At 56.8% G+C, this 23,158-nt stretch overlaps 1 protein-coding gene and 1 pseudogene across 5 annotated transcripts in view; one reads left to right on the forward strand and one right to left on the reverse strand.

Annotated features, from left to right (window-relative positions):
• CHD3 (chromodomain helicase DNA binding protein 3) overlaps positions 1–2,786 on the forward strand; it is a 58,766-nt gene extending 55,980 nt beyond the window's left edge. For all 5 annotated transcript variants that reach the window (XM_054049508.1, XM_054049511.1, XM_054049509.1 and 2 more), the window contains exons 39-41: positions 1,234–1,397; positions 1,653–1,770; positions 2,203–2,786. In XM_054049508.1, coding sequence (XP_053905483.1) covers positions 1,234–1,397; positions 1,653–1,770; positions 2,203–2,306 — 386 coding nt within the window. In that variant the 3' untranslated portion in view covers positions 2,307–2,786. The remainder of the gene's footprint in view (positions 1–1,233; positions 1,398–1,652; positions 1,771–2,202) is intronic.
• Positions 2,787–4,462: 1,676 nt separating this feature from the next.
• Positions 4,463–13,390, reverse strand: LOC128849140 (protein mono-ADP-ribosyltransferase TIPARP-like; annotated as a pseudogene).
• Between the last annotated feature and the right edge of the window lie 9,768 nt (positions 13,391–23,158).

Here is a 23,158-nt window from a genome sequence, read left to right on the forward strand (position 1 = left end):
GGCGGGCAGGCGGGCGCGGAGAGGACGGTGTCTGTAACGTCCAAAGCATCCTCTGTACCGTGCTCTCTGAATCATTAAAGTGGGGTTGTGATCAGAAATGCCGCTGTGTTCGGTTGTCTCCTTAATCCTGCTCTGTGTATCTCTGGTGTATCCTCTGAGTATCTCTTTGTGTATCTGCTGAGTATCCCCCAAACTTCTGCTGAGTATCCCCCCAAGCATTGGCTAAGTATTTCTGGGGTATCACTCGTGTATCAGCTAAGTATCTCCAGTGTATCTCCCTGAGTATCGGATGGGTATGCCTGGAGTATCTCTAGTGTATCTGATGACTATCCTCCAAGTATCTGCTGAGTATCGCTGATGTGTGCACTGAGTATCGCTGGTGTATGCCCTGAGTATCGTTGGTGTGTGCCCTGAGTATCGCTGGTGTGTGCCCTGAGTATTGCTGGTGTATCTCTCGAGTATCCTTTGAGTATCTCTTGGGTATCACTTGTGTATTTCTCCCCAAGTATCATGTGAGTATCTCTGGTGTATTTCACCTCCCTCCCTAACCCTGAGTATCATGTGAGTATCTCTGGTGTATTTCACCTCCCTCCCTAACCCTGAGTATCATGTGAGTATCTCTGGTGTACTTCCTCCTGCGTATCTCTGGTGCATTACTCCACCATCACACCCCTCCCCCCCACACCTGACGGGTATCTCTGGTGTATTCCTGTCCCGAGTATCATGTGAGTATCTCTGGTGTATTCATCCTCTTAAGTATCTCTGGTACATCAGTCCCCGCTGAATATCTCCAGTGTATTTCTCCCCGAGTGTCACGGTGTATTTCTCCTCTTGAGTATCTCCAGCATATTCATCCCCTTGAGTATCTCTGGTGTATTCATCCCCCTGAATATCACCACTTGAGTATCTCTGGAGTTTTCATCCCCCTGAGTATCTCTGGAGTTTTCATCCCCCTGAGTATCTCTGGAGTATTCTTTCTCCTGAGTAATCCCCCAAGTATCTCTGGAGTATTCATCCCCCGAGTATCTCTGGAGTAATGTCCCTCCCCACTCGATGGTCTCTGGGCTGAGCCGACCTGACATGGAGGTTGGGGAGACGGGGCAGGGCCCTTCTCTGCCTCTGGCGTCCGGGCTGGCTCGGCCCTGGCGGGGCGGGGACACCGCCGGGCAGCCGGCCAGGCCCCCGCGCCCCGCCTGACGCCTCTCCCCCTCTCTCTGTCTCTCCGCGCCCCAGTGCTCAACCAGCTGGAGGAGCTGCTGAGCGACATGAAGGCCGACGTGACGCGCCTGCCGGCCACGCTGTCCCGCATCCCGCCCATCGCCGCCCGCCTCCAGATGTCCGAGCGCAGCATCCTTAGCCGCCTGGCCAACAAGGGCAACGAGACGCAGACCGCCCCGGTAACACCTGCGGGGGCTTGGCCACGGCCCCGTGGGCCCCATAATGCCTGGGCCACATCCCCATGGGCCTCATAACTACTGGGGGGTGCTTAGCTCTGCTCCCATGGGTACCGTAATGCCTGGGGGGGCCTGGCCACACACCCATGGGTCTTGTAACAAATGGGGGTCTTGGCCCTGGCCCCGCAGACCCCATAATGCCCTGATCCACCCCCCATGGCCCTTGGGGAGCTCACTGCCCCCCACCTTCTCTTCCAGGCCTTCCCACCGGGCCCATACGCCACCCCCCAGAGCTTCGGGGGCTCCTTCAGTGCCGGAGCCCTGCCCACGGGGGGGGCCAACTACAGCCACATGCCCGCCGGGTCCTTCATCACAGGTCAGCCCCTGTGGGTCCAGCGCATGGTGGTGGGGGCTGGGAGCCAGGACTCCTGGGATCTCTCCCCGGCTCTGGGAGAGGAGTGGGGATTGGTGGTTTAGGGGGGGCGGGCTGGGAGCCAGGACTCCTGGGTTCTCTCCCCGGCTCTGGGAGAGGAGTGGGGATTGGTGGTTTAGGGGGGGCGGGCTGGGAGCCAGGACTCCTGGGTTCTCTCCCCGGCTCTGGGAGGGGAGTGGGGGCTGGTGGGTTAGAGTGGGGGGACGGGAGCCAGGACACCTGGGTTCTCTCCCCAGCTCTGGGACTGGAGTGGGGGCTGGTGGGTTAGAGCAGGGGGGGCTGGGAGCCAGGACTCCTGGGTTCTCTCCCTGGCTCTAGGAGAGGAGCGGTGGCTGGTGCGTTTCTCTCTTTTCACACACTCCCTCTTCCCCGCAGCCGCCACCAACGGCCCCCCGGTGCTGGTGAAGAGGGAGCGGGACGCCGAGCCCCTGGAGAAAAAGGAGCCCCGGGCCGGCGAGGTGATCTGTATCGACGACTGAGGGGGACCCTTCCCCTCCCGCGGGCAGGGGGCAGCCCCCTCCCCCCCTCTCTCTTTCCCCGGGGGAGGGGGGCACTAAACCTGCCTCGACCCTGCTCTGTCCAGATGGGACCCCCCTCCCCACCTCCTGGGGGGTGGGTACGTAGCCTGGGCGGGTGATGGGGGGGTCCTGCGCTTGGACCCCCGCCCTGCCGGCTACTCTATAAATATGAATATATATATATATATATACACACATACTGTATGGGGTGCCCACCGCCAGCCTCTCCCCTCAGCACCCCACTGTGGGGGCAGCCCCCCGCCCAGCCTGGGAAGGTCACCCCCCATCCCAAAGCGGGGCAGGGGGGCAGTTCTACCTCGCTGCGGTCTGGCTTGGAGGGGGCTGGGCGGGTGGGAGCACGCCGGGAGTCACTCCGGATTGTCGCCAGTTCGCATCACTTCTTGTTTAAACTGCGCGGAATAAAGGCACCGTTTCCTTGGCTACGTGACCCCGCCTCCGGCTGTGTTTGGGGGCGGGACGGGGGTTTCCCTACCCCCGTAGCCGGGCAGGGCCCCGTGCCCCCACAGCGGGAAGCCGCTCCCCAAAGACCTCCCCAGCCCGCCGCTCCTCTTGGCATTGCCGCATGCCCGTCCCTGCACGTTCGTCTGTCCCCACGGACCTGTCCATCCCCTCACACCCGCCTGTTCCTGTCTGTCACTGCACGTCCACCTGTCCCCACGGACCTGTCCATCCCCTCACGCCTGCCTGTTCCTGTCTGTCCCTGCATGTCCGCCTGTCCCCACGCACCTGCCTGTCCATCCCCTCACTCTTGCCTGTCCGTCCCTTTATAGGTCCCTGCTCGTCCGCCTGTCACCTGCAGCTGTCCGTCCCTGTATAGGTCCCTGCTCGTCCGCCTGTACCCGCACACCTGTCCAACCCCAGGTGCCCATCTGGCTGTCCCCCTGCACCCAAGTATCCGTTCCCAAGCATCCTCTCTGTCCATCCGTCCCACACAGCCCCATCTGTCCCCACGCCCCCCCTACACGCTCTCTGTCCAGCCCCCGCGCCCCCCTCGCTGCTCCCCCACAATCATCTCTCTCCCCTGCCCCACATAGCCGGTCTCGCAGCGGCTCCGGGCAGCCGCATTCAAGAACTGTTTCCCGAGGCGGCCAGGGCTGCCGTCAGCTCCGAATCGATCCCGGCGTAGCAGGGAAAGGCCAGTGTGTGGGCAGCAGCTGGCGGCCCCATCATGGCAAACCGGGCGCGGGACTCACTGAACAAAGCGGGCACAGGCAGAGGGCTGGGACTCCGGGCCTGCTCCCGCCTGGTCGCACGACAAGGGGGGGGGGCGGTATAATGTCCCTGCGGGCGAGGCCGAGAGGAACCAGGGCTGCCGGCCCAGCCCGTGGCACAGAGGGGGCTGGGCCCCGGGCCGCTGAGCAGCATCTGGGGGTTGGCCCCGTCTGCAGCAGGGGCGAGCAGCCGACCGGGCCCTGGGGAAATGGGGCAGGCGCCAGATACGAGCCCCCCGACGGTGAGGGGACGGGGGTACAGGTGTGAGGGCCTTACTGGAGAGGCAACCTCAGGTGTGAAAGCAGGGGGCATTGGGAGCCAGGATTCCTGGGTTCTCTCCCTGGCTCTGGGAGGGGAGTGGGGGCTGGTGGGTTAGAGCAGGGGGGGCTGGGAGCCAGGATGCCTGGGTTCTCTCCCCAGCTGGAAGGGACCCACGTGGTGCTCTAGTCCCACACCCCGAGCTTGAAGACCTGCCCCACACCCGGGGACGGGGCCAGCGCCAGAGATGGCAGGCAGCAGTTAGCAGCAGGTGTGCTGTGAGGAGACAGGAGCGGTGCAGTCGAAGTTGGGGGGCAGCGAGGTGCTGGTTGTGGGCATGGGCCAGGTGGGGCTGGGGGTTGGCGAAAGGGAAGAGCCCCCCCACGTGCTGGATTGAGGGGGCCTAGTTCCCTTGGGGAATGGGGCCCCTGCCAGGAACCATGAGCTGCTAGCGGAGCGGGGAGAGGGGAGAAACACCCGGCCCCCCGGCTCTGCTCCTGGCTGGAAAGGCAGAGCCAGGTGGGGAAATTGAGGCAAGGTTTGTTCGAGCCCAGCCCAGCGGAACCGTGACCCAGGGGGACACGTGACCTCCAGCCCTGCCCCACAGAGAACATGGACATCACGGCCTGAGTTCTGTGCCTGGTTTATTGCTTTGGTGCACAGCTGGGGGCCGCTGGAGCCAGGCCCAAGCCTGGACCCTACAACCAGCCCCACGCCCCCTTGGTAAAGCAGCAGGAGACCCCTGTAGGCAAGTCCCAGGTTCAAGCTCAGCTAGACGGCCCTCTCTGCCAATCGGGAGCAGGTTTGGCAAAGTGGGCGGGGCCTCCTGTGGGCCACGCTTAGTTTGTGTCCAATCAGAATCTGGTTTGTAAGAGTGGGCGGGGCCTCCCACTGGTCCTGCACCCCGTTGGTTGGCTCTGTAATGACATCATGGCCTGGCGTAGCTTTCATACGTGACATCAAGGCCTGCGAGCAGCCAAGCCCATTGGTGGACGTCACTTCCTGCTGGAGTCCCGTAGCATGACGTCACTTCCTGCAGGACCCCGAGCGGCTGGGTTGGGTCCAATGTCATCACAGCCTGCTGTAGAATGACATCACTTCCTTCTGGACCCCAGGCGGACAGATTGGGTCTCGTGACATCACTTCCGGCTGGACCCAACCCAGACCAATCACGGCTGCACTGGCCCCTTCCACAGGGCATCCTGTCCCTCCGGCCTCCTTGTGTCCACCCCGCACCGTCATCTCCTGAGGGGGGGCAGCCCCATCCCCCCTTGAACACAGAGCCGGAAAATCCAGAGGGCAGCCGCAGGACTCCTGGGTTCTTTCCCCCTCACTCCAGCTGGGGTTGGCCGCAGGACTCCTGGGTTCTTCCTCAGTCCACCTTCACCACCTCCTCCAGCTCGCGGTACTGGAGGAGGAAGTAGGGGTAGCACTGGTCGTTGTCGAAGACAACGTAGATCTGGGGGTCGCTCAGGCTGTCCACGCACGAGTCATACAGGTCGCTGGCTGGGTCGCCGGGGTCCAGGGGCGGGGGCCGGCGCAGGGCCGGCTGCCCCAGGGCCGAGCGCCCCACCAGCACCTTGCAGAGGAAGACGTGGCGCAGGCCAGCTTCGGCGGGGGGGCGCGTAGCGGTGGGAGTAGCTGGCCCGGCGGGCGAAGTAGCTGCCCTGCCCGTAGATGGCGGCGTGTTTCCCTGACAGACGGGGGTCCAGGTTGTGTTTGCAGATGGCCGGCACCGCGCCCGCCGCTGTCCCGTGGAAGAGGTGACGCTCGTTCCGCAGCCGCTGCTCCGGGGACATCTGCCGGCTCATGTGGCTCTGCTTCCTGCAGGGGAAGACACCGGACTCCTGGGTTCTCGCCCCGGCTCTGGGAGGGGAGTGGGGGCTGGTGGTTAGAGCTGGGCACCCTTCCATTTGTCCCTGTCGCACAGGAAGAGGTTGGACGAGCCCAGTAGATGCCCAGGGGGGAGAGGTTAGGGGATGCTGGTTGCTGGAACTAGAGCTGGCGGGTGTGGGGGGCGCAGGGCTGGGAGGGGCACTCACCGCTTGTCCCTGTCCCAGGGTGGGGGGCTGGGGGGGCCTGGGCACAGGGGATAGAGCTGGGGGGCGCACAGGGGATAGTGCTGGGGGGTGCTGGATGCAGGAGTTAGAGCTGGGGGGTGCAGGGCACACAGTGGGGCACTCACTGCTTGTACTTGTCCCCGGGTGAGGGGCTGGGGGGTGCAGGGCACACGGGGGCGCAGGAGTTAGACCTGGGGGGTGCAGGGGGGCACTCACCGCTTGTATTTGTCCCACAGGAAGGGGTTCTGCACCCGCCAGACGCGCTCCAGGCGGTACCGTGCCTCGGGCAGGCTCTTGTGGAAGAGCCCGTAGATGAGGCGGAAGCCACGCTCCTCCACCGCCACCGGAGCCTGGTGCCAGTCCTGCCCGGGGGCCAGCGGCACCCAGGTCTCGGGGTAGGGCTGCGCCGGGGGGGGGGCCCGGGGCTGGCGGGGGGCCCAGGTACAGGCTGCCGGAGAGCGTCCTGCGGGGGCAAGGCAGGGGGTCAGGGGGCCGGGAGCAGGGCTCGGGGGGAGGGGAGGTGTGTCGCGGCGGGATGGGGAGGGGGAGTTACCGTAGCTCCGGCAGCAGCAGGGCGGGGGCGCGGAAGACGGGCCGGGCCCGCAGGGGGCGCAGGGTGCCCGTAGCCAGGTTGCGCTGGTAGCCGGCCCGCAGGTTAAGCTGGTAGCTGTGCTCGGCCGTGCTGCACAGCGCCTCCTGCTGCCCGCTCCACAGCGCCGCCTCAATGCTCTCCGTGAAGGGCTGGGGGCAGAGAGAGGAGGGGTCAGCGCCGGCGAGAGAACCCAGGAGTCCTGGCTCCCCGCCCCAACCCACCAGCCCCCACTCCCCTCCCAGAGCCGGGGATAGAACCCAGGAGTCCCGGCTCCCAGCCCCCCCAGCTCTGACCCACCAGCCCCCACTCCCCTCCCAGAGCCGGGGAGAGAACCCAGGAGTCCGGGCTCCCAGCCCCCCCAGCTCTGACCCACCAGCCCCCACTCCCCTCCCAGAGCCGGGGAGAGAACCCAGGAGTCCGGGCTCCCTGCCCCCCCTGCTCTAACCCACCAGCCCCCACTCCCCTCCCAGAGCCGGGGAGAGAACCCAGGAGTCTGGGCTCCCTGCCCCCCCCTGCTCTAACCCACCCGCCCCCCCTCCCCTCCCAGAGCCGGGGAGAGAACCCAGGAGTCCGGGCTCCCAGCCCCCCCTGCTCTAACCCCACCCGCCCCCCCTCCCCTCCCAGAGCCGGGGAGAGAACCCAGGAGTCCGGGCTCCCAGCCCCCCCTGCTCTAACCCACCAGCCCCCACTCCCCTCCCAGAGCCGGGGAGAGAACCCAGGAGTCCTGGCTACCAGCCCCCCCCTGCTCTAACCACCAGCCCCCACTCCCCTCCCAGAGCCGGGGAGAGAACCCAGGAGTCCGGGCTCCCAGCCCCCCCTGCTCTAACCCACCAGCCCCCACTCCCCTCCCAGAGCCGGGGAGAGAACCCAGGAGTCCTGGCTCCCAGCCCCCCCTGCTCTGACCCACCAGCTCCCACTCCCCTCCCAGAGCCGGGGAGAGAACCCAGGAGTCCTGGCTCCCAGCCCCCCCTGCTCTGACCCACCAGCCCCCACTCCCCTCCCAGAGCCGGGGAGAGAACCCAGGAGTCCGGGCTCCCTGCCCCCCCCTGCTCTAACCCACCCGCCCCCCCTCCCCTCCCAGAGCCGGGGAGAGAACCCAGGAGTCCTGGCTCCCAGCCCCCCAGCTCTAACCCACCAGCCCCCACTCCCCTCCCAGAGCCGGGGAGAGAACCCAGGAGTCCTGGCTACCAGCCCCCCCCTGCTCTAACCACCAGCCCCCACTCCCCTCCCAGAGCCGGGGAGAGAACCCAGGAGTCCGGGCTCCCAGCCCCCCCCTGCTCTAACCCACCAGCCCCCACTCCCCTCCCAGAGCCGGGGAGAGAACCCAGGAGTCCTGGCTCCCAGCCCCCCCTGCTCTGACCCACCAGCCCCCACTCCCCTCCCAGAGCCGGGGAGAGAACCCAGGAGTCCGGGCTCCCTGCCCCCCCCTGCTCTAACCCACCCGCCCCCCCCTCCCCTCCCAGAGCCGGGGAGAGAACCCAGGAGTCCGGGCTCCCTGCCCCTGCTGCGGGGAGGGAACCCCGGCGTCCAGCGCACCTGGCTGTATGGTTCCCAGCCGCCGAGCGCTCGCCAGTAGTAGACGTGGGTGGTGCCGAAGGGGGAGCCAGGCGCGGACGAGGTGCCGAGGCGCCGGACCCGGCTGAAGCGGGGGCTGTTCCACACCTGCATGGCCACCAGGTCGATGTCGAAGGCGACCCCCCTGCCGGGCCAAGGGGAGACGGGGGTCACCGGGGGCTGCCCCCCATCCCTGGGGGGGAGACACTGCCGGGGCATGGACCGACCTGCCCATCACCCCCAACTGCCCCCCAATACCCGCTCACTGCCCTCTAAACAGCCAGTGCCTTCACACCCCAAAACACTACCCCGCTGCCCCTGGTTCCCCCCACACCGCCAGCCCCCCACCCCCAAACCCTGCCCCTCATTTCCCCCACACCCCAGACCCTGCCCCACTGCCCCCCATTCCCCCACCTCCAGCCCCCATCCCAAATTCTGCCCCTCTTCCCCCACACCCCCAAACCCTGCCCTACTGCCCCCCATTATTCCCACACTGCCAGCCCCCCCACCCCTCAAAATCTGCCCCACTGCTCCCCATTCCTCCCACTGCCTGCCCCCTACACCCTCAGACCCAGCCCCACTGCCCCCTATTGCCCCCAAACCACCAGCCCCCCTATGCCCCAAAACCCTGCCCCCCACACCCAGAACTGGGGCGAAAACCCAGGTGTCCTGGCTCCTTTGCCCTGCTGCGCACTCACTGGTAGGAGGCCCGCACAAGGGTGCGCTCGGGGTCACTGTAGAGCCGCTCCAGCGTCTCGTGGGCCTCGGGCCCAACGCTCAGCCAGCCAGGCGGGAGGCTGGCCGTCTGCCACAGCTGCCAGTGGTAGGGCAGCAGGGTGTGGTGCTGGGGGCAGCAGGCCCCAGAGAAGCAGCAGCCCAGGAGGAAGAGGGGACAGATCTCCACCCCATCTTCGGGGTGGGTGTGGTACTCCAGCTGGGCCACGATCTCCAGCAGGTGGTCCAAGGTCAGTTCCTCGCACCCAGGCCCGGCCTCGGGGGCCAGCTCCGGAGCCGCCTCCGCCTCCCGCAGCGCCAGCTCCACTCGCTCCCCGTGGGGGTCGCCAGCGGGGGGCGCCGGGGAGGGCAGGCTGGGGGCTGCGGCGGCCCCAGCCGGCTCTGGGGGACGATGGCGGAGCAGCTGCGCCTGGGCCTTGATCTGCAGCGCAACGGGAAGGCGGAACGCCAAACGGCGGGAGCGTTTGAGGCGAGCGAGCCGGGCGCACGGTGGGGCCGCGGGGGCATCACTGCCGGCCGCCATTGGGCGCCTCGACGCAGCCCAATCCTCCAGGGGAGAGCTGGAAAACAGGGAGACAGAGAATGACTAGTGGTTAGTGCTGGGGGACAGAACCCAGGAGTCCTGGCTCCCACCCACCCCCTGCTTTAACCACTAGTCCCCCAGCTGGGGAGAGAACCCAGGGGTCCTGGCTCCCACCCATCCCCTGCTTTAACCACTAGTCCCCACTCCCCTCCCAGAGCTGGGGAGAGAACCCAGGAATCCTGGCTCCTAGCTACGATTCAGTCGATGCTGGTTGCTGGCAGAGCCGGGATGCTGAACAAGATGGGCCTGATCCGGTGTGACGACTCCCCCACCCCAGCTCCAGGGCTAACGAGGGTCTGTTTGAGAGGGGGGTATTTGGGACTGATGTCTAGAGCTGGGGTAAATCCCGTGTTTTAGGAAGAGATCAGAGACAAAGAAACCTCCCCCATCCTGGAAGAAAAAGGCCCATCCGGAGACAACGAAATCGGTTGTGAATTTGTGGTAGTTACACCCCATATTTCGTCTTGGTGTGTCGGGGGGGAAGGGAACTGTTCTGACATTTTTCTCACAAAACCATCCCGGCTTGAAGCCACTTTGGGTTTCCAAACTTTTAAATCAAAGTGGGGACTTTTTTCCTCCCCAAAATACGTTTCCGGTTACAATGGAAAGTTTCTTTCAACGCCTCAAATCACAGACGCTTTTCTGCTTCTGGTCCCTGAAATTTTAGGTCGGCGTCTCGAAAAGGCCGGTGCGGCAGAAATCCAAAAAAAACCCAAGCCAATCCTTTTTCTGGCGTCCTGTGTGTCTGATCCCCGGTGATCCAGTCACCTGCCGGCTTATCCTCACTCAGCTGAAGAGGGCTGATAAGTTTTGCCGCGTTCTTTTGAATCATCGATGCTCTTCCCACATATTTTGCCGACTTGCTCAACACTTAAAGTGTGGCCATGTCGGTCAAGGGTATGAAAAAAACACCACTTGAGCAGCACGGCTATGCTGACCAAAAGCCAACAGAAGAGAAACGGCATTTGTACGTCGGTTGAAAGCATTTGGAGTTAAAGAAACAAACTTTTTTTTTGGGGGGGGGGGGGGGAGTTTTTGGTGAACTGGAGAGTAAATCGGCATGAGTAAAAATTGTTTCAATTTTGAGGGTTTTATTTAAAAAAAAAAAAAAAAGTTTTGGCAAATGTGAAAAAAATTAAATGCCCAGAAAAGCCCAACCTAGAGCAGTTTCAAATAGATCTTCATTTTGTGTTTAATGTTTGGGCAATTTTTCAACCGCCTACGATGCAGACCAAAAGTCGATCGGAATAAATTTCAATGCAACAAAAATGTTTGGGCCATTGTTAAACAAAAAACACAAGGTCATTGAAATCCGGCGTTTGGTTCGCAATCGTTTTTAACAGGTTTTGGCGATTTTTAAACATGTCCCGTGGAAGGAAATTCGAAGCGTCCTTTTGATCCTTTCTGCCCCAAAAAGAAATATCAAGCCGGTTTTGACTTTTTTAGAAGCTTTTTGCCCCCAGCGGGACAGTTCGGCAAAACCACCGAGAACTGGCGAGATACGTCGCTGTGTTTTTCGCTGCGGTGGGGAGCTCGGAGTTTAAGTTTCGCACCAGAACTGAGACACAGTTTCCTCATTGCACCAGGGCCAAATCCAGAGGTAAAAAAAATCACCTCTCTGTTCTTCCTCCGGACGTATCGTTTTCCTTCATTGAGGACCAAGCCCAGGCAGTTTGTTCCCCCTGCCCTCCCCAGAATCAGCAACCCTGAGGGCCACAGGATGGGGGTCACCGATCCATCGCATTTTGCAGCCCCCCATGTGGGGGGAGGAGCTGAGATATGAGCTACGGGCCCCAGATCAGCCCCGAGAAAACAGGCCCCATCCCCCGGCACCCCCAGGAAGCTGAAAGTGTCACAGCAAATGGGTCTTGTGATTCAGCACTTCCCAGCTATTGCCAGGCAGGGCTGGAAATAGCTGGAATGGAACCCAGGAGTCCTGGCTCCAAACCCCCACCCTCTGCTCTAACAACCCCTCCTAGAGCCGGAGAGAGAACCCAGGAGTCCTGGCTCCCAGCCCCCCTGCTCTAACCCACCAGACCCTGCTCCTCTCCTCCACCCAGGGCGTTTGTTAGTGTAGGGTCTCGCCCTGGCTCCCGTGGGCCACCTCCAGAGCAGGGCAGGCCAATGGGCCCAGGACTGACATCAGACACACCCCACCCCCAACAAGAAGATATGGGGGGTACAGATATCATCCCCCAGATCCATTCCACTACTTACGGAGATGGCTCCATAATGGGGGTATTTTAGGGGGCTGGGGAAAGCAATATACGACCTGTTTTGGGGCAGGAGGTGGGAGCCAGGACTCCTGGGTTCTCTCCCCGGCTCGGGGAGGGGAGTCTAGCGGTTAGAGTGAGGGAGGGCTGGGAGCCCGGCCTACTGATTCATAAACAGTCTCGAAACCGTCAAGCCCCCCTCGACAGCTGGGAAATGAATCATGAGGTCTGCTCTCGGGAAAACGCTCAGGCCTGTGCTCACAAGAAGTGGGGGTTGTTTTTTAAAGGGTCAAAACCCAAAACAAATCTTTGTAGCGGAGCGTTGTTCCGAGATTTGAGCCCCGCTTCCCTGCTGCAAGTCTCTGCCCTCCCCCATGCTGTGCCTCAGTTCCCCCCCCCCCCCCATCCCAGCCTGACACCCTCGGAGCTCTGCGGACGAAAAGTGTGGGTCCAGCTTAGGGTTTCGCGACTCAGGGGGGCCGGATTAAATGGGGGAAAGGTGGAGGGGGGTAATTCAGTGACACCCCCTCCCCCTTTCAACTGGGTTTGCACAGCTGCAGGGAGGGGGAGGGGCAGGGACGGGAGACACCTAATTGAGGCAAGGTCTGGAAATATCACCCCACCCCTCCCCGGGTCACAGCTCGATCAGCAGCCCCAGCCGGGGGGGGGGCGGAAGCAGATCTCGGAAGAAAGCAGCTGGGTTTTTACAGAAAAACACACAGACGGGAGGGAAGAGGAAATAGTGGTGCAGAGAGATCAGAGTGCATGGGGCGGGGAGAGAACCCAGGAGTGCTGGTTCCCAATCCCCCACCCCACCCCACCCTAACCCACCACACCCCACTCTCCTCCCAGAGCCGGGGAGAGAACCCAGGAGTCCTGGTTACCAACCCCCCACCCTGCTCCCCTCCCAGAGCCGGGGAGAGAACCCAGGAGTCCTGGTTACCAACCCCCCACCCTGCTCCCCTCCCAGAGCCGGGGAGAGAACCCAGGAGTCCTGGCTCCCAGCTTTCCGGAAACCATCCACTCTCACCTCATCGCATCCGTTCTCAGCCCAGACCCGCCCCAATACCTCAGCTCCCCGCAGCCAAACAGAGCAGGAACACCCTCCCACCGCAAAAAAAGCCATCAACACCCTTTGGGGGCTGCACCCCCCACTCACCCCCGCTGCAGCCAGCTCCGCCTTCACAGCAGCCGGGTCTCCGCACCCCACCTGTCTTCGAGCAGCGTCCAACTGCAAGGGGGGGGGCGCCTATTGCTTGTAGTTTTTCCCCTCTTCTCTTCTATTTTTTTTGGAGGGGGGGGGGGGGCGCTGCCCAGGCTGCCTGGCCCTGAGCTGATGGGGGCTCAGGCGTTGGGAGAAGCCAGACACAACCACGATCCAAAAAAACAAAAAGCGACCCAAACAATAACAAAAAGTTATTGTAAGTTTCACTTCTCTCCCCGCCCCCCCGGGCTCGCAGCTCTGAGCAATGGGCCAGTCCCCACCACAGCCAACTTCTCGCAACTTGCTGAAAAGTGCCTTCAGTTCCCCCCTTTTACCCCCGGCACTTCCTGGTCTCCTCCCCCGGCTGGCCAGCACTTGACCTGAGTCATGGTGAGCAGAAACCTCGCTGGCTCCTCCCAAGCAGCAGACTTCGGGGCTGGGCAGCCAGCCAGGCTTTCGCTTTCCTTTTCTCAGCACATGGGGAGGAGAAGGCAGAAGAGGCCTGAGTGGGCTTAAATTAAAAAGAAATTGAGACGATGACTGATTTGGAGGTGTGCGTGAGTGTGTGTCAATTTCCCCTCCAAAGAAAGAGGTGGATTTAGTTTTGATTTAGTGAGAGGATCAATTTGGGGTCAAACTATGTGCCAATTTAGAGCTACTTACAATAACTCAGCGGATCACAGATTCCTGGAGTGGATTTCACTAGAAAGAAAAGTGCCAGTTTAGATCTATTTACAATAACTCAGCAGATCACGGTTTCTCTGCGTCCATTTAATTAGAATGAAATGTGCACATTTAAGTTTAATTTAAAAACAATTGAGACAAATCACTGCTATTTTGGGTCAACATCACTCAAGTTTAGATGTACAGTAATTGAGATGAAACCTGAGTCTTTGGGTCAATTTCACTGGAAGGAAATGAGCGAGTTTAGTTTTAATTTCACTGATTTTTGGGACGGGGGAGTCAATTTCACTTCAAATTGAGTTTTACTGAAAAAAGTATTATTTGGTAAGTTTTTTGCAGTTTTGATGGGGGGGAATCTATTTTTAACGGTGAAATAATTTTAAAAATGTAAGTTGATCACAACGCCTTTGTTGGGGGTACCACGGAGTGATTTGGGTAAAAAAAGTTGACTGTAACTGGATCCCAGCAGCAGGTCTGGGAATAGGACCCAGGAGTCCGGGCCTAGTCCAACTGCTGGGTCAGGCTTCACAGGAAACAGCTCCAAAATATTTTCTCCCCAGCTCTGATAATATTTCAAGCGCAATTCCCCCCAGTGATACAGATTACAGGAAAGATGAATGCGAGTGGAGTGGGGTTTGAATGATCCATATGCTTAAACTATTTGTACTGATATTTCCATACATGCCTAGCAGTCCCCATCATGCCCCCCTGTCTGTGCTAGGGGCTGTACAAACAGAACAAAACTTACAACCTATGTGAAATTAATCTCAGACCAAGATAAGACACTTTCCACTTCATCGGTGCCGATTTTGCCACCATGGTTATATCACTTTAGATTTCACAGTAACACCACCTCACTCTCATCAGCAGCTCTCCAGGTACTTTTCCATATTCTCTGTAGCAGATGGGGAAACTGAGGCAGAGATCAGTGGAGCGGCTTTACTCAAGGTCATCCAGTGGCCAAGCCAGGAATAGAACCCAGGTCGGTCCTGACTCACCTCTACAGGGCTCCTTAGAATGTAACATGTCAAAATCCCAGTGGCTTCAAATACTCTGCTGTCTGATCTTCCTGTCTGGTGTCCTGCTGTGGCCATCCTCTGAGGCTGCAGAGGAAGGATAAAAAAAAAAAATCCCAGATATATCTGACCAATTGTGCATTGGGGAAACATTTCTTCCTGACCACTGCTGGTGGCCAGCTGAAGGCCTGAAGCATGAAATTGGATTGGAGTTATTCTCTTAATGCACCAGTTTAACCATATACAAATGGAGGGCACAACTCAGATGCCTAAAGTCAAGCACCTGTGTGAAGATTAGGGGCCTTTTCTGGAGGTCCAACAGAAACAAGTTTTTCTTTAGAAACTGAAACAAATCAATGTCCTTTTCTCCGCAGCGTTGGGGGGGGGGGGGGAATGGATTTTCCCATCCTGCAAATATTTTCAAGAGGCTGAAATTTCCCCCCAGCTCGAATCCGGACCAAAAAAAGTCAAAAGCTCAAAAAATATTTGCAGACCAAAAAAGATTTTTTTTTCCATTTCAGATCAGTTGAAGTGTTTTGTTCCAAAAAAACCCTTTTGAAATGTTCAATCTGGATTTTTGAAGTTCTTCTCTTCTTTGCCCTTTTTGTGCTAACAAATTCTGTCCTCCGCTGTGTTCCTGACGACTAATAAACCTTCTGTTTTATGCTGGCTGAGAGTCACGTCTGACTGTGGAGTTGGGGTGCAGGGCCCCTTGGCTTCCCCAGGAGCCCCACCAAGGTGGATTCGCTGCAGGAAGCGCACAGTGTGGAAGGGGAGGCTGAATGCTCCAAAGTCAGCCCCAGGAAGGTGGAAGCTGTGTAAGCTTCTTGTCCTGGTGACAATATGCTCAGAGAGAGGAGGCTCCCCCAGAGTCCTGACTGGCTTCGTATGGAGCAGTTCCAGAGCATCGCCCGGTGACTCTGTGACAGTTACAGAGAAAACCTTCAAATTGTGCCTTGAGCATCAGCAACACTGCCTGAGTCTGCTCAGAGCCTGAGCCCAATGCTAAGAGAGTGGGGAGCTGCCTCAAATGTAACCAGTGCAGAGACGTCAGCCACAGCCGTGTGCAGGCTGTGATGCTGTATGAAATATGGGGGACACTTGAGGATATTATGAATATTAATATTGTAAATTTGCAATGAGTCATGCCAGATATGCAATGTAAGGTATCTGCAAAACTGTTATGATTTGCCAGATATGATAATCTCATTTATGGCTTGTATCACCTCTGTATTATGAGTTATACATATGTATGTATGTCTGTATTTCAAAACTTGTGCTATGCTTCTGGGTGACACCCCCAGACAGTTTGGGTGTCAGCGCTGTCTAGCCTGCTTGATGGCCCATTAAGGACCATCAGCTATACAATGGACTCATTGAGAGAAGGCAAGGGACACTCTGACTCGGCAAGGCATGCAGGGGTGTGCCTGTGGACAGAAAAGGCTTCCAAGCCATGCGCTGGGCAGCTTCTGTTGGAAACAAAGGAAGCGCAGGCCGTGTGGCTAGAGACTATAAAAGGCAGCTGCATCTTCTCCATTTTGTCTTCAGTCCTGCTTCGTACCTCTGGAGGAACCTTTCTACAAATTGAAGCTCCGAACACAGGACTGAATCACAGAATCATAGAGGATTAGGGTTGGAAGGGACCTCAGGAGGTATTTAGTCCAGTCCCCAGCAGGACCAACCCCAACTAATTCATCCCAGCCTGGGCTTTGTCAAGCCAGGCCTTAAAAACCTCTAAGGATGGAGATTCCACCACCTCCCTAGGTAACCCATTCCAGTGCTTCACCCCCCTCCTAGTGAAATAGTGTTTCCTAATATCCAACCTAGACCCCCCCCCCCACTGCAACTTGAGATCATTGCTCCTTGTTCTGTCATCTGCCACCACTGAGAACAGTCCTCTTTGGAACCCCGCTTCAGGTAGTTGAAGGCTGCTATCAAATGCCCCCTCACTCTTCTCTTCTGCAGACTAAATAATCCAGTTCCCCCAGCCTTGACTCGTAATTCATGTGCCCCAGCCTCCTAATAATTTTCGTTGCTCTCTGCTGGACTCTCTCCAATTTGTCCACATCCCTTCTGTAGTGGGGGGCCCAAAACTGGATGCAATACTCCAGGTGTGGCCTCACCAGTGCTGAATAGAGGGGAATAATCACTTCCCTCAACCTGCTGGCAACGCTCCTACTAATACAGCCCAATATGCTGTTAGCTTTCTTGGCAATGAGGGCACACTGCTGACTCATATCCAGCTTCTTGTCCACTGTAACCTCCCAGGTCCTTTTCTGCAGAACTGCTGCATGACCCATCCAAGCTCTGGATGTGTTCCAGAGGGACTTTCAAGCCAGCAAACTCACCAATACTGCTAGGAACCTAATATATGGACTCTGAAGTCTTTGTATGTACGTGACTGTTTTACCATTTGACGTCTCTCTCCTTGTCTTTTCTTGTTTCTTTATAATAAACCTTTAGTTTTAGACACTAAAGGATTTGGCCGACAGCGTGGTATTTTGGGTAAGATCCAAACCTATACGGACCTGGTGATATGGCTGATCCTTTGGGGTCAGAAGAACATTTTGTCTATGGGAGCAGAGTTTTTTAATTACTTCTCACTGGACTGGACCCAGGTGCTGACTGGGAGGCAGAGAACTGGAATGCAGTAAGATGACTGGGCGATTTCTTTTTTGCATCTCGATAAGCAGTGTGGGGGATCAGAAGCATGGTCTGGGACTGGTTGGGGAATTTAACTTCAGTGTTACCCGGCAGTCGGAGGAGGATCTGCGCTCCCTTCTGCAGCCTGCCCTGACCTGGGCACCCCGGCTCACACAGGCCTGGATCCCACGAGACGGAGGGGGGTAGGTGCTGGGAGTGTGAATACCAGTGCCCCTCACTCCTGACCCGCAGCCCCTGCCAGCCCGGCCCTGCCCCCCCCAGCTCTGCCAGTGCCCCTCACTCCTGACCCGCAGCCCCTGCTAGCCAAGCCCTGGGCTCCCCCTGAGCTCTGCCGGTGCCCCTCACTCCCGACCCGCAGCCCCTGCCAGCCCAGCCCTGCCGGTGCCCCTCACTCCCGACCCGCAGCCCCTGCCAGCCCAGCCAGTCTCCTGCCCTGGCACTTGATGCCAGATTGGGCCCCCATGTCCCATTCCCCACTCTGTTCTTCCTGTCCAGGGCCCCACTGGGAAATTCCTGAGTTTCATTTCAGGAGAAGAGGAACGGGCAAATTCCCCCTCCAGCTGGGCCTTGGCTCTGCTCTACAGTGGGATCGGCCATCCCCAGCTCTGAGAGAAAGATTTCCCAGCAACAGGAAGAAAAAGAAGACTGCAGAGCCGGAACCGGCCTGAAGGAAGAGGCTGTGGGGCCGGCACTGGGGGAAATGTACCTGCCCCCCATCCCATCTCCTTGGAAAGTTGCAGTCATCCCAGCTGTGATACAGAGAGAGGAATGGAACCCAGGAGTCCTGGGCTCCCAGCCCCCCCTGCTCTATCCACTAGACCTCATTCTCTTCGCAGAGCTGGGGGGAGAACCCGGGAGTCCTGGTTCCCAGCCCCTCCTGCTCTAACCCACCAGCCCCCACTCCCCTCCCAGAGCCAGGGAGAGAACCCGGGAGTCCTGGTTCCCAACCCCTCCTGCTCTAACCCACCAGCCCCCACTTCCCTCCCAGAGCCAGGGAGAGAACCCAGGAGTCCTGGCCCTGCCTGCACTAGTGCTGTCTGGCAACCAGTCCCTGGGGGTCTGGCCCCACACAGAGACCTACAGAGACAAACACACTAAGATCTGTCACACACACACAGACCCACAAACACACACAGACAGACCCGCAAACACACACCGATAGTACAGACATATACAGACTTCCCCCGCCCCACAACACACACCAGACCTGGAGACTCACAAACACCACACAAATTGCACACACCAACAGACACACAGCTCTCTCTCACTCAGAGACACACCCACAGGGCTCAGAAGACCCAAAGATCTCACACACATGTTTGCACCCCCTTCCCGCTTGGGGTCATCTGCAGATTTTCTAAGCCTACACCCCACTCCATTATCCAAGTTGGTCATGAAAATACTGAATCGTCCCAGATCCAGGACTGACCCCGGTGGTATCCCACTAGTTTCGCCCTCCCAGTCTGACAGTGATCACTTGATAACTACTCTTCGAGTCCGGTCTTTCAGCCGGTCATGCACCCACCTTATATTGATTTCATCCCTCCCATGTTCCCCAGGTTTGCTTCTGCCAATGTCCGGTCTCTCTCATGTCTACTGCCCCCCAATCTACTAGGCCTGTCAAAGGATCACCCCTGGATCTCAGTTGACCTTTTGCCTGTCACGTCCTCACCGTCAGATGATTATCCCCCCATGCTCACCCAAATCCTTTTCCGCATACCTGCTTTTCTGGAGAGAGTCCCACGGCCAGTAAGTCAGGCCTGCGTTTGTCTTGACGACGGGTGGGCTGGGTTGAGACCACGATCAATTGCGCTGACCTGTATCCATCCGGCTGATGTCTGGTACGTAGATCGGAAGCGGTTTGTACAGCATCGAGTGGGGGACGGGCCCTACAGGAACAGAAATCATCCATAATAATTAAGAATAATAAATTATCCAGAGGGGTTTGATGCTTCCTCAACAACCGCACTAAGGAAGCATCACACTAGGTTATAACACCCACTCAGGGGCAGTAAATGGGTTACCTCTGTAATGCCAGTGTTGAGGGAGGGAATGGGGTAACTCTATGGGCTAGTGGCTAGGGACCACAGGGTCCGGGTTTAGAATTATAGAAGATTAGGGTTGGAAGAGACCTCAGGAGGTCATCTAGCCCAACCCCCTGCTCAAAGCAGGACCAACCCCAACTAAATCATCCCAGCCAGGGCTTTGTCAAGCTGGGCCTTAAAAACCTCTAAGGATGGAGATTCCACTACCTCTCTAGAGAACCCATTCCAGTGCTTCACCACCCTCCTAGTGAAATAGTGTTTCCTAATTTCCTAGACCTCCCCCACCGCAACTTGAGACCATTGCTCCTTGTTCTGTCATCTGCCACCACTGAGAACAGCTGAGCTCCATCCTCTTTGGAACCCTCCTTCAGGTAGTTGAAGGCTACTATCAAATCCCCGCTCACCCTTCTCTTCTGCAGACTAAATAAGCTCAGTTCCCTCAGCCTCGCCTCATAAATCATGTGCCCTAGCCCCCTAATAATTTTTGTTGCCCTCCGCTGTACTCTCTCCAATTTGTCCACATCCTTTCTGTAGTGGGGGCCCCAAAACTGGTCACAATACTCTATGTGTGGCCTCACCAGTGCCGAATAGAGGGGAATAATTACTTCCCTCAATTTGCTGGCAATGCTCCTACTAATACAGCCCAATATGCCGTTGGGCTTCTTGGCAACAAGAGCACAATGCTGACTCATATCCAGCTTCTCGTCCACTGTAATCCCCAGGTCCTTTTCTGCAGAACTGCTGCTTAGCCAGTCGGTCCCCAGCCCTAATCCCAGCCCTGCCACAAGCCTGCTGTGAGATCCCAGGCTAATCTCTGCCTCACTGTTGACTCTGGTGTACAGCACGAGTCACTCCTGGAAAAGGTGGAATGAGAAGAGCATGAAATTCTCCCGCTAGTGATCTTCAATTGCTCTTTCCTCTCGGCCCAGATTCGCCTCTCACACCGGTTGCACGCCACAAATAAAAGAGGGTGTCTCTCTGGCAGCTGTAAATTAAATTATATGAACCTCCTTCCTTTCTTCCTCATTGACCAGTAATTCAAAGGCACTGGTTGCAAAGTCAAATGGCTTAGAGTGGAGGTTTTGACATTTTCCCATCAAAACGTGGCATTTGCAAAACATTTTGTTTAGATTCTGACCTCTTTTTTCCACAGGGGAGAGCTGGAGTTTTTTTCCTCGTCAGCGCCATTAAAAATCTGATATTTCAAACCTTCTGAGTACTGAAGTATAGCAGAACCTCGGAGTTACGAACCCCAGAGTTACGAACTGACCGCTCAACCACACACCTCATTTGGAACATGAAGCGTGCAGTCAGTCAGCAGAAGAGACCAAAAATAAGAGCAAATACGTTACTAAAAAATCAAGGGAAAGCAGCATTTTTCTTCTGCATAGTACAGTTTCAAAGCTGTATTAAGTCACTGTTCAGCTATAAACTTTTGAAAGAACCACCTCCACCATAACGTTTTGTTCAGAGTTACAAACATTGTTCGTAACTGAAACCAGGTGTTTTTAAGGTTCCATTGTATTAAAAATATGCTTATCTGACCACTAGATGGCAGCAAACCTCTACAGAAATAATCTGTAGTAGCGTTATCGGCTTGGGGGCTAGGACGCCTGGGTTCTCTACCTGGCTCTGGGAGGGGAATGGGGTCTGGTGGGTCAGAGAAAGGGGGGCTGGGAGCCAGGACTCCTGGGTTATATCCCCGGCTCTGGGCAGGGAGTGGGATCTAATGGCTTAACGGAGGGGTTTGAACATTTTTCCATCAAAATTTGGCAAATAAAACGTTTCACTCTGAAAATGTGTCAAAAATGGGATTTTTTTTTTTACTTTTTTTTTTGTCGCAAAGAACAAATTATCATGTCTGCCCCCTTGTGATGGAAAGTTTGGGTATTGGGCAATTGGCATTTTCTGACGAAAAGGAAGTTCCATGCCAAAAATTTCTGACCAAATCAAGTCAAAAAAGACTCTGCTCTTGGTAGCCATGGGATTTTGGAGGAGATTACCCCGTCACAGATCTGCAGGGTCTATGTTTAAGCAGACACTTGGGAAGACCTCTTCAGTGTACCAGACCCCCAGGGGGTTCCAGAGCATCCATGCGGTTGCAATGCCCGTGAGCTCTGCCAAGTGAGTCCAAGGCTTTTATGCTCCTCAGGGACACATACCTCAGCAAAGATTTGCAGTGACACCCAACAGACCTTCAGAACAGGGTCGGGTTTGTCAGTCAGCTGGAACATGGCGTCAGGAAGTCCTTGGGTTCACACAGAAGACCAAAAGATAAGACCAAGTCCATCCTGCCCAGTGCCAGGGCTCCATGGAGCTGTGCTGCTGTGGAATGATCTTTGCTTCCTTCCTCTGTTTCTGTTCCTTTGTCACAGTCTAGGGGCAGAGCTGCGGCGTCTCCTTCAGGTGCCTTTCCCTGAGCACTGTGGAGCTTGAAACCTTGTCTTGTGGAACCACATAAAAGACATTATCTCCCCTGCCTTGTCTCTCTCTTATCCTGGGACCAACATGGCTACACCAGCACTGCAAACATCCTAAAACCAATGGAAATCAGACACCTATTACCACTGGTCTTAGAATTTGAGCTCTCTCCTAGGTCATGGGCCAGGAGGCTGCATTCGGAGCAGTGGATAAGCGTTGACATGCTAGAGCTTTTTACCTAGCTTAAATAGCTGTAATATTGCCTGGACTGAGGGCGCTCCATATGCTTTAAGCTACTTGGTTTAGTGTTCAGGACTTCAGACATCAGAAGCTTGAGCAGCTGAAATCACGGTCAAAACCTTCAGATGGACAAAGGTGTTCTAGACCTTGGAAGTGTTGGAAGAAGGAGATCTGGGATGGACCTAAGAAAGTAGCAGGCTCCTGCTGTGTTACTCTGGGTGTAAACCCTCCAGCTCCAGCAGAGATCAGAACCAGCCCCATGAACTCCAGGAGTAACTCCACTGGTTGACACCAGCGTGAGAGGGGAATGGGCCCCAATTGATTCCAGTGGAATTACTCCTGATCGACAGTGGAGTAAGGGGAATGGGACCCATGGATTCCAGTGGAGTACTCCTGAACGACACAGGAATGTAAACACATGAGGAATCAGCCCCAGGAGGAAGACACCAAAGGGACTGACAAAGAATGCCTCCATCAAGCAGTAGAGAAAACACCTGGGACTTGACAGAAAGGATGCACAAAGAGAGTCGGAGGATAGACAGGGCTGGTGAAATCCTAAGCGAGGTCCAATGGTGCAGGAAAAATTCAGATAAGAATGCCTACATGGAGAATTATTTCAGCATAGCTATGCTTGTCAGCTTCCTCTCGTGGACATGATCCAAGGCTCAGACCAGCTGATAGCTCTAGGCACAGACTATGGAAAACGTGGGAAGGCTGTTAGTCCAATAAAAGATATTTCCTCACCCACCTTGTCTCTCTACTATGCTTATGAACAGAACAGACCAGCTAAGCATTTCCTGGAAGGCCGACGGAGGAGTCTCGGAATGCAAAAGCTAAGAATTCTTAGTGGGAATCACCATCAATGGGAAAAATATGTTCTTGGAAGAAAAAGGTTCAGGCGACTTGGAAGAGCAGCTGCGAACCTCTATGGCGTGGTGTATTGAAAACTGTAGTATATCGCTTCTCGACTCTCTATGAGCTAAGATGTGAAAAAATTATCTAAGTTATAACATTTCAAATTCTCAGGCATTTTCCTGGTCCTGCAGGCTGGATGGTGTGGTCTGTATGGAAGCATACACTCTAGGTCTAGCAGCAGTCAGTTTACAGCCAGCCAGCCTAGAAAAGTGAAGTGAGTTTTCTCTGTTTTTTTGGGGGAGCAGCCTGTTTTGTCTCTCTGTTTTTGGTTCTTGAGTGTTAGGGTTATTCATTGTAAGCAATAAAGTCATGATGTGTTGCAGTTTCCAGCAAGTCTCCAGAATTTTATCTTGTTTTTTTTCTCTCTAACTTCTCTGCTTGTATGCCCTGAACGTA

This window comes from Malaclemys terrapin, chromosome 15 (assembly GCF_027887155.1).
Source record: "Malaclemys terrapin pileata isolate rMalTer1 chromosome 15, rMalTer1.hap1, whole genome shotgun sequence".
Taxonomy (NCBI): domain Eukaryota; kingdom Metazoa; phylum Chordata; order Testudines; family Emydidae; genus Malaclemys; species Malaclemys terrapin.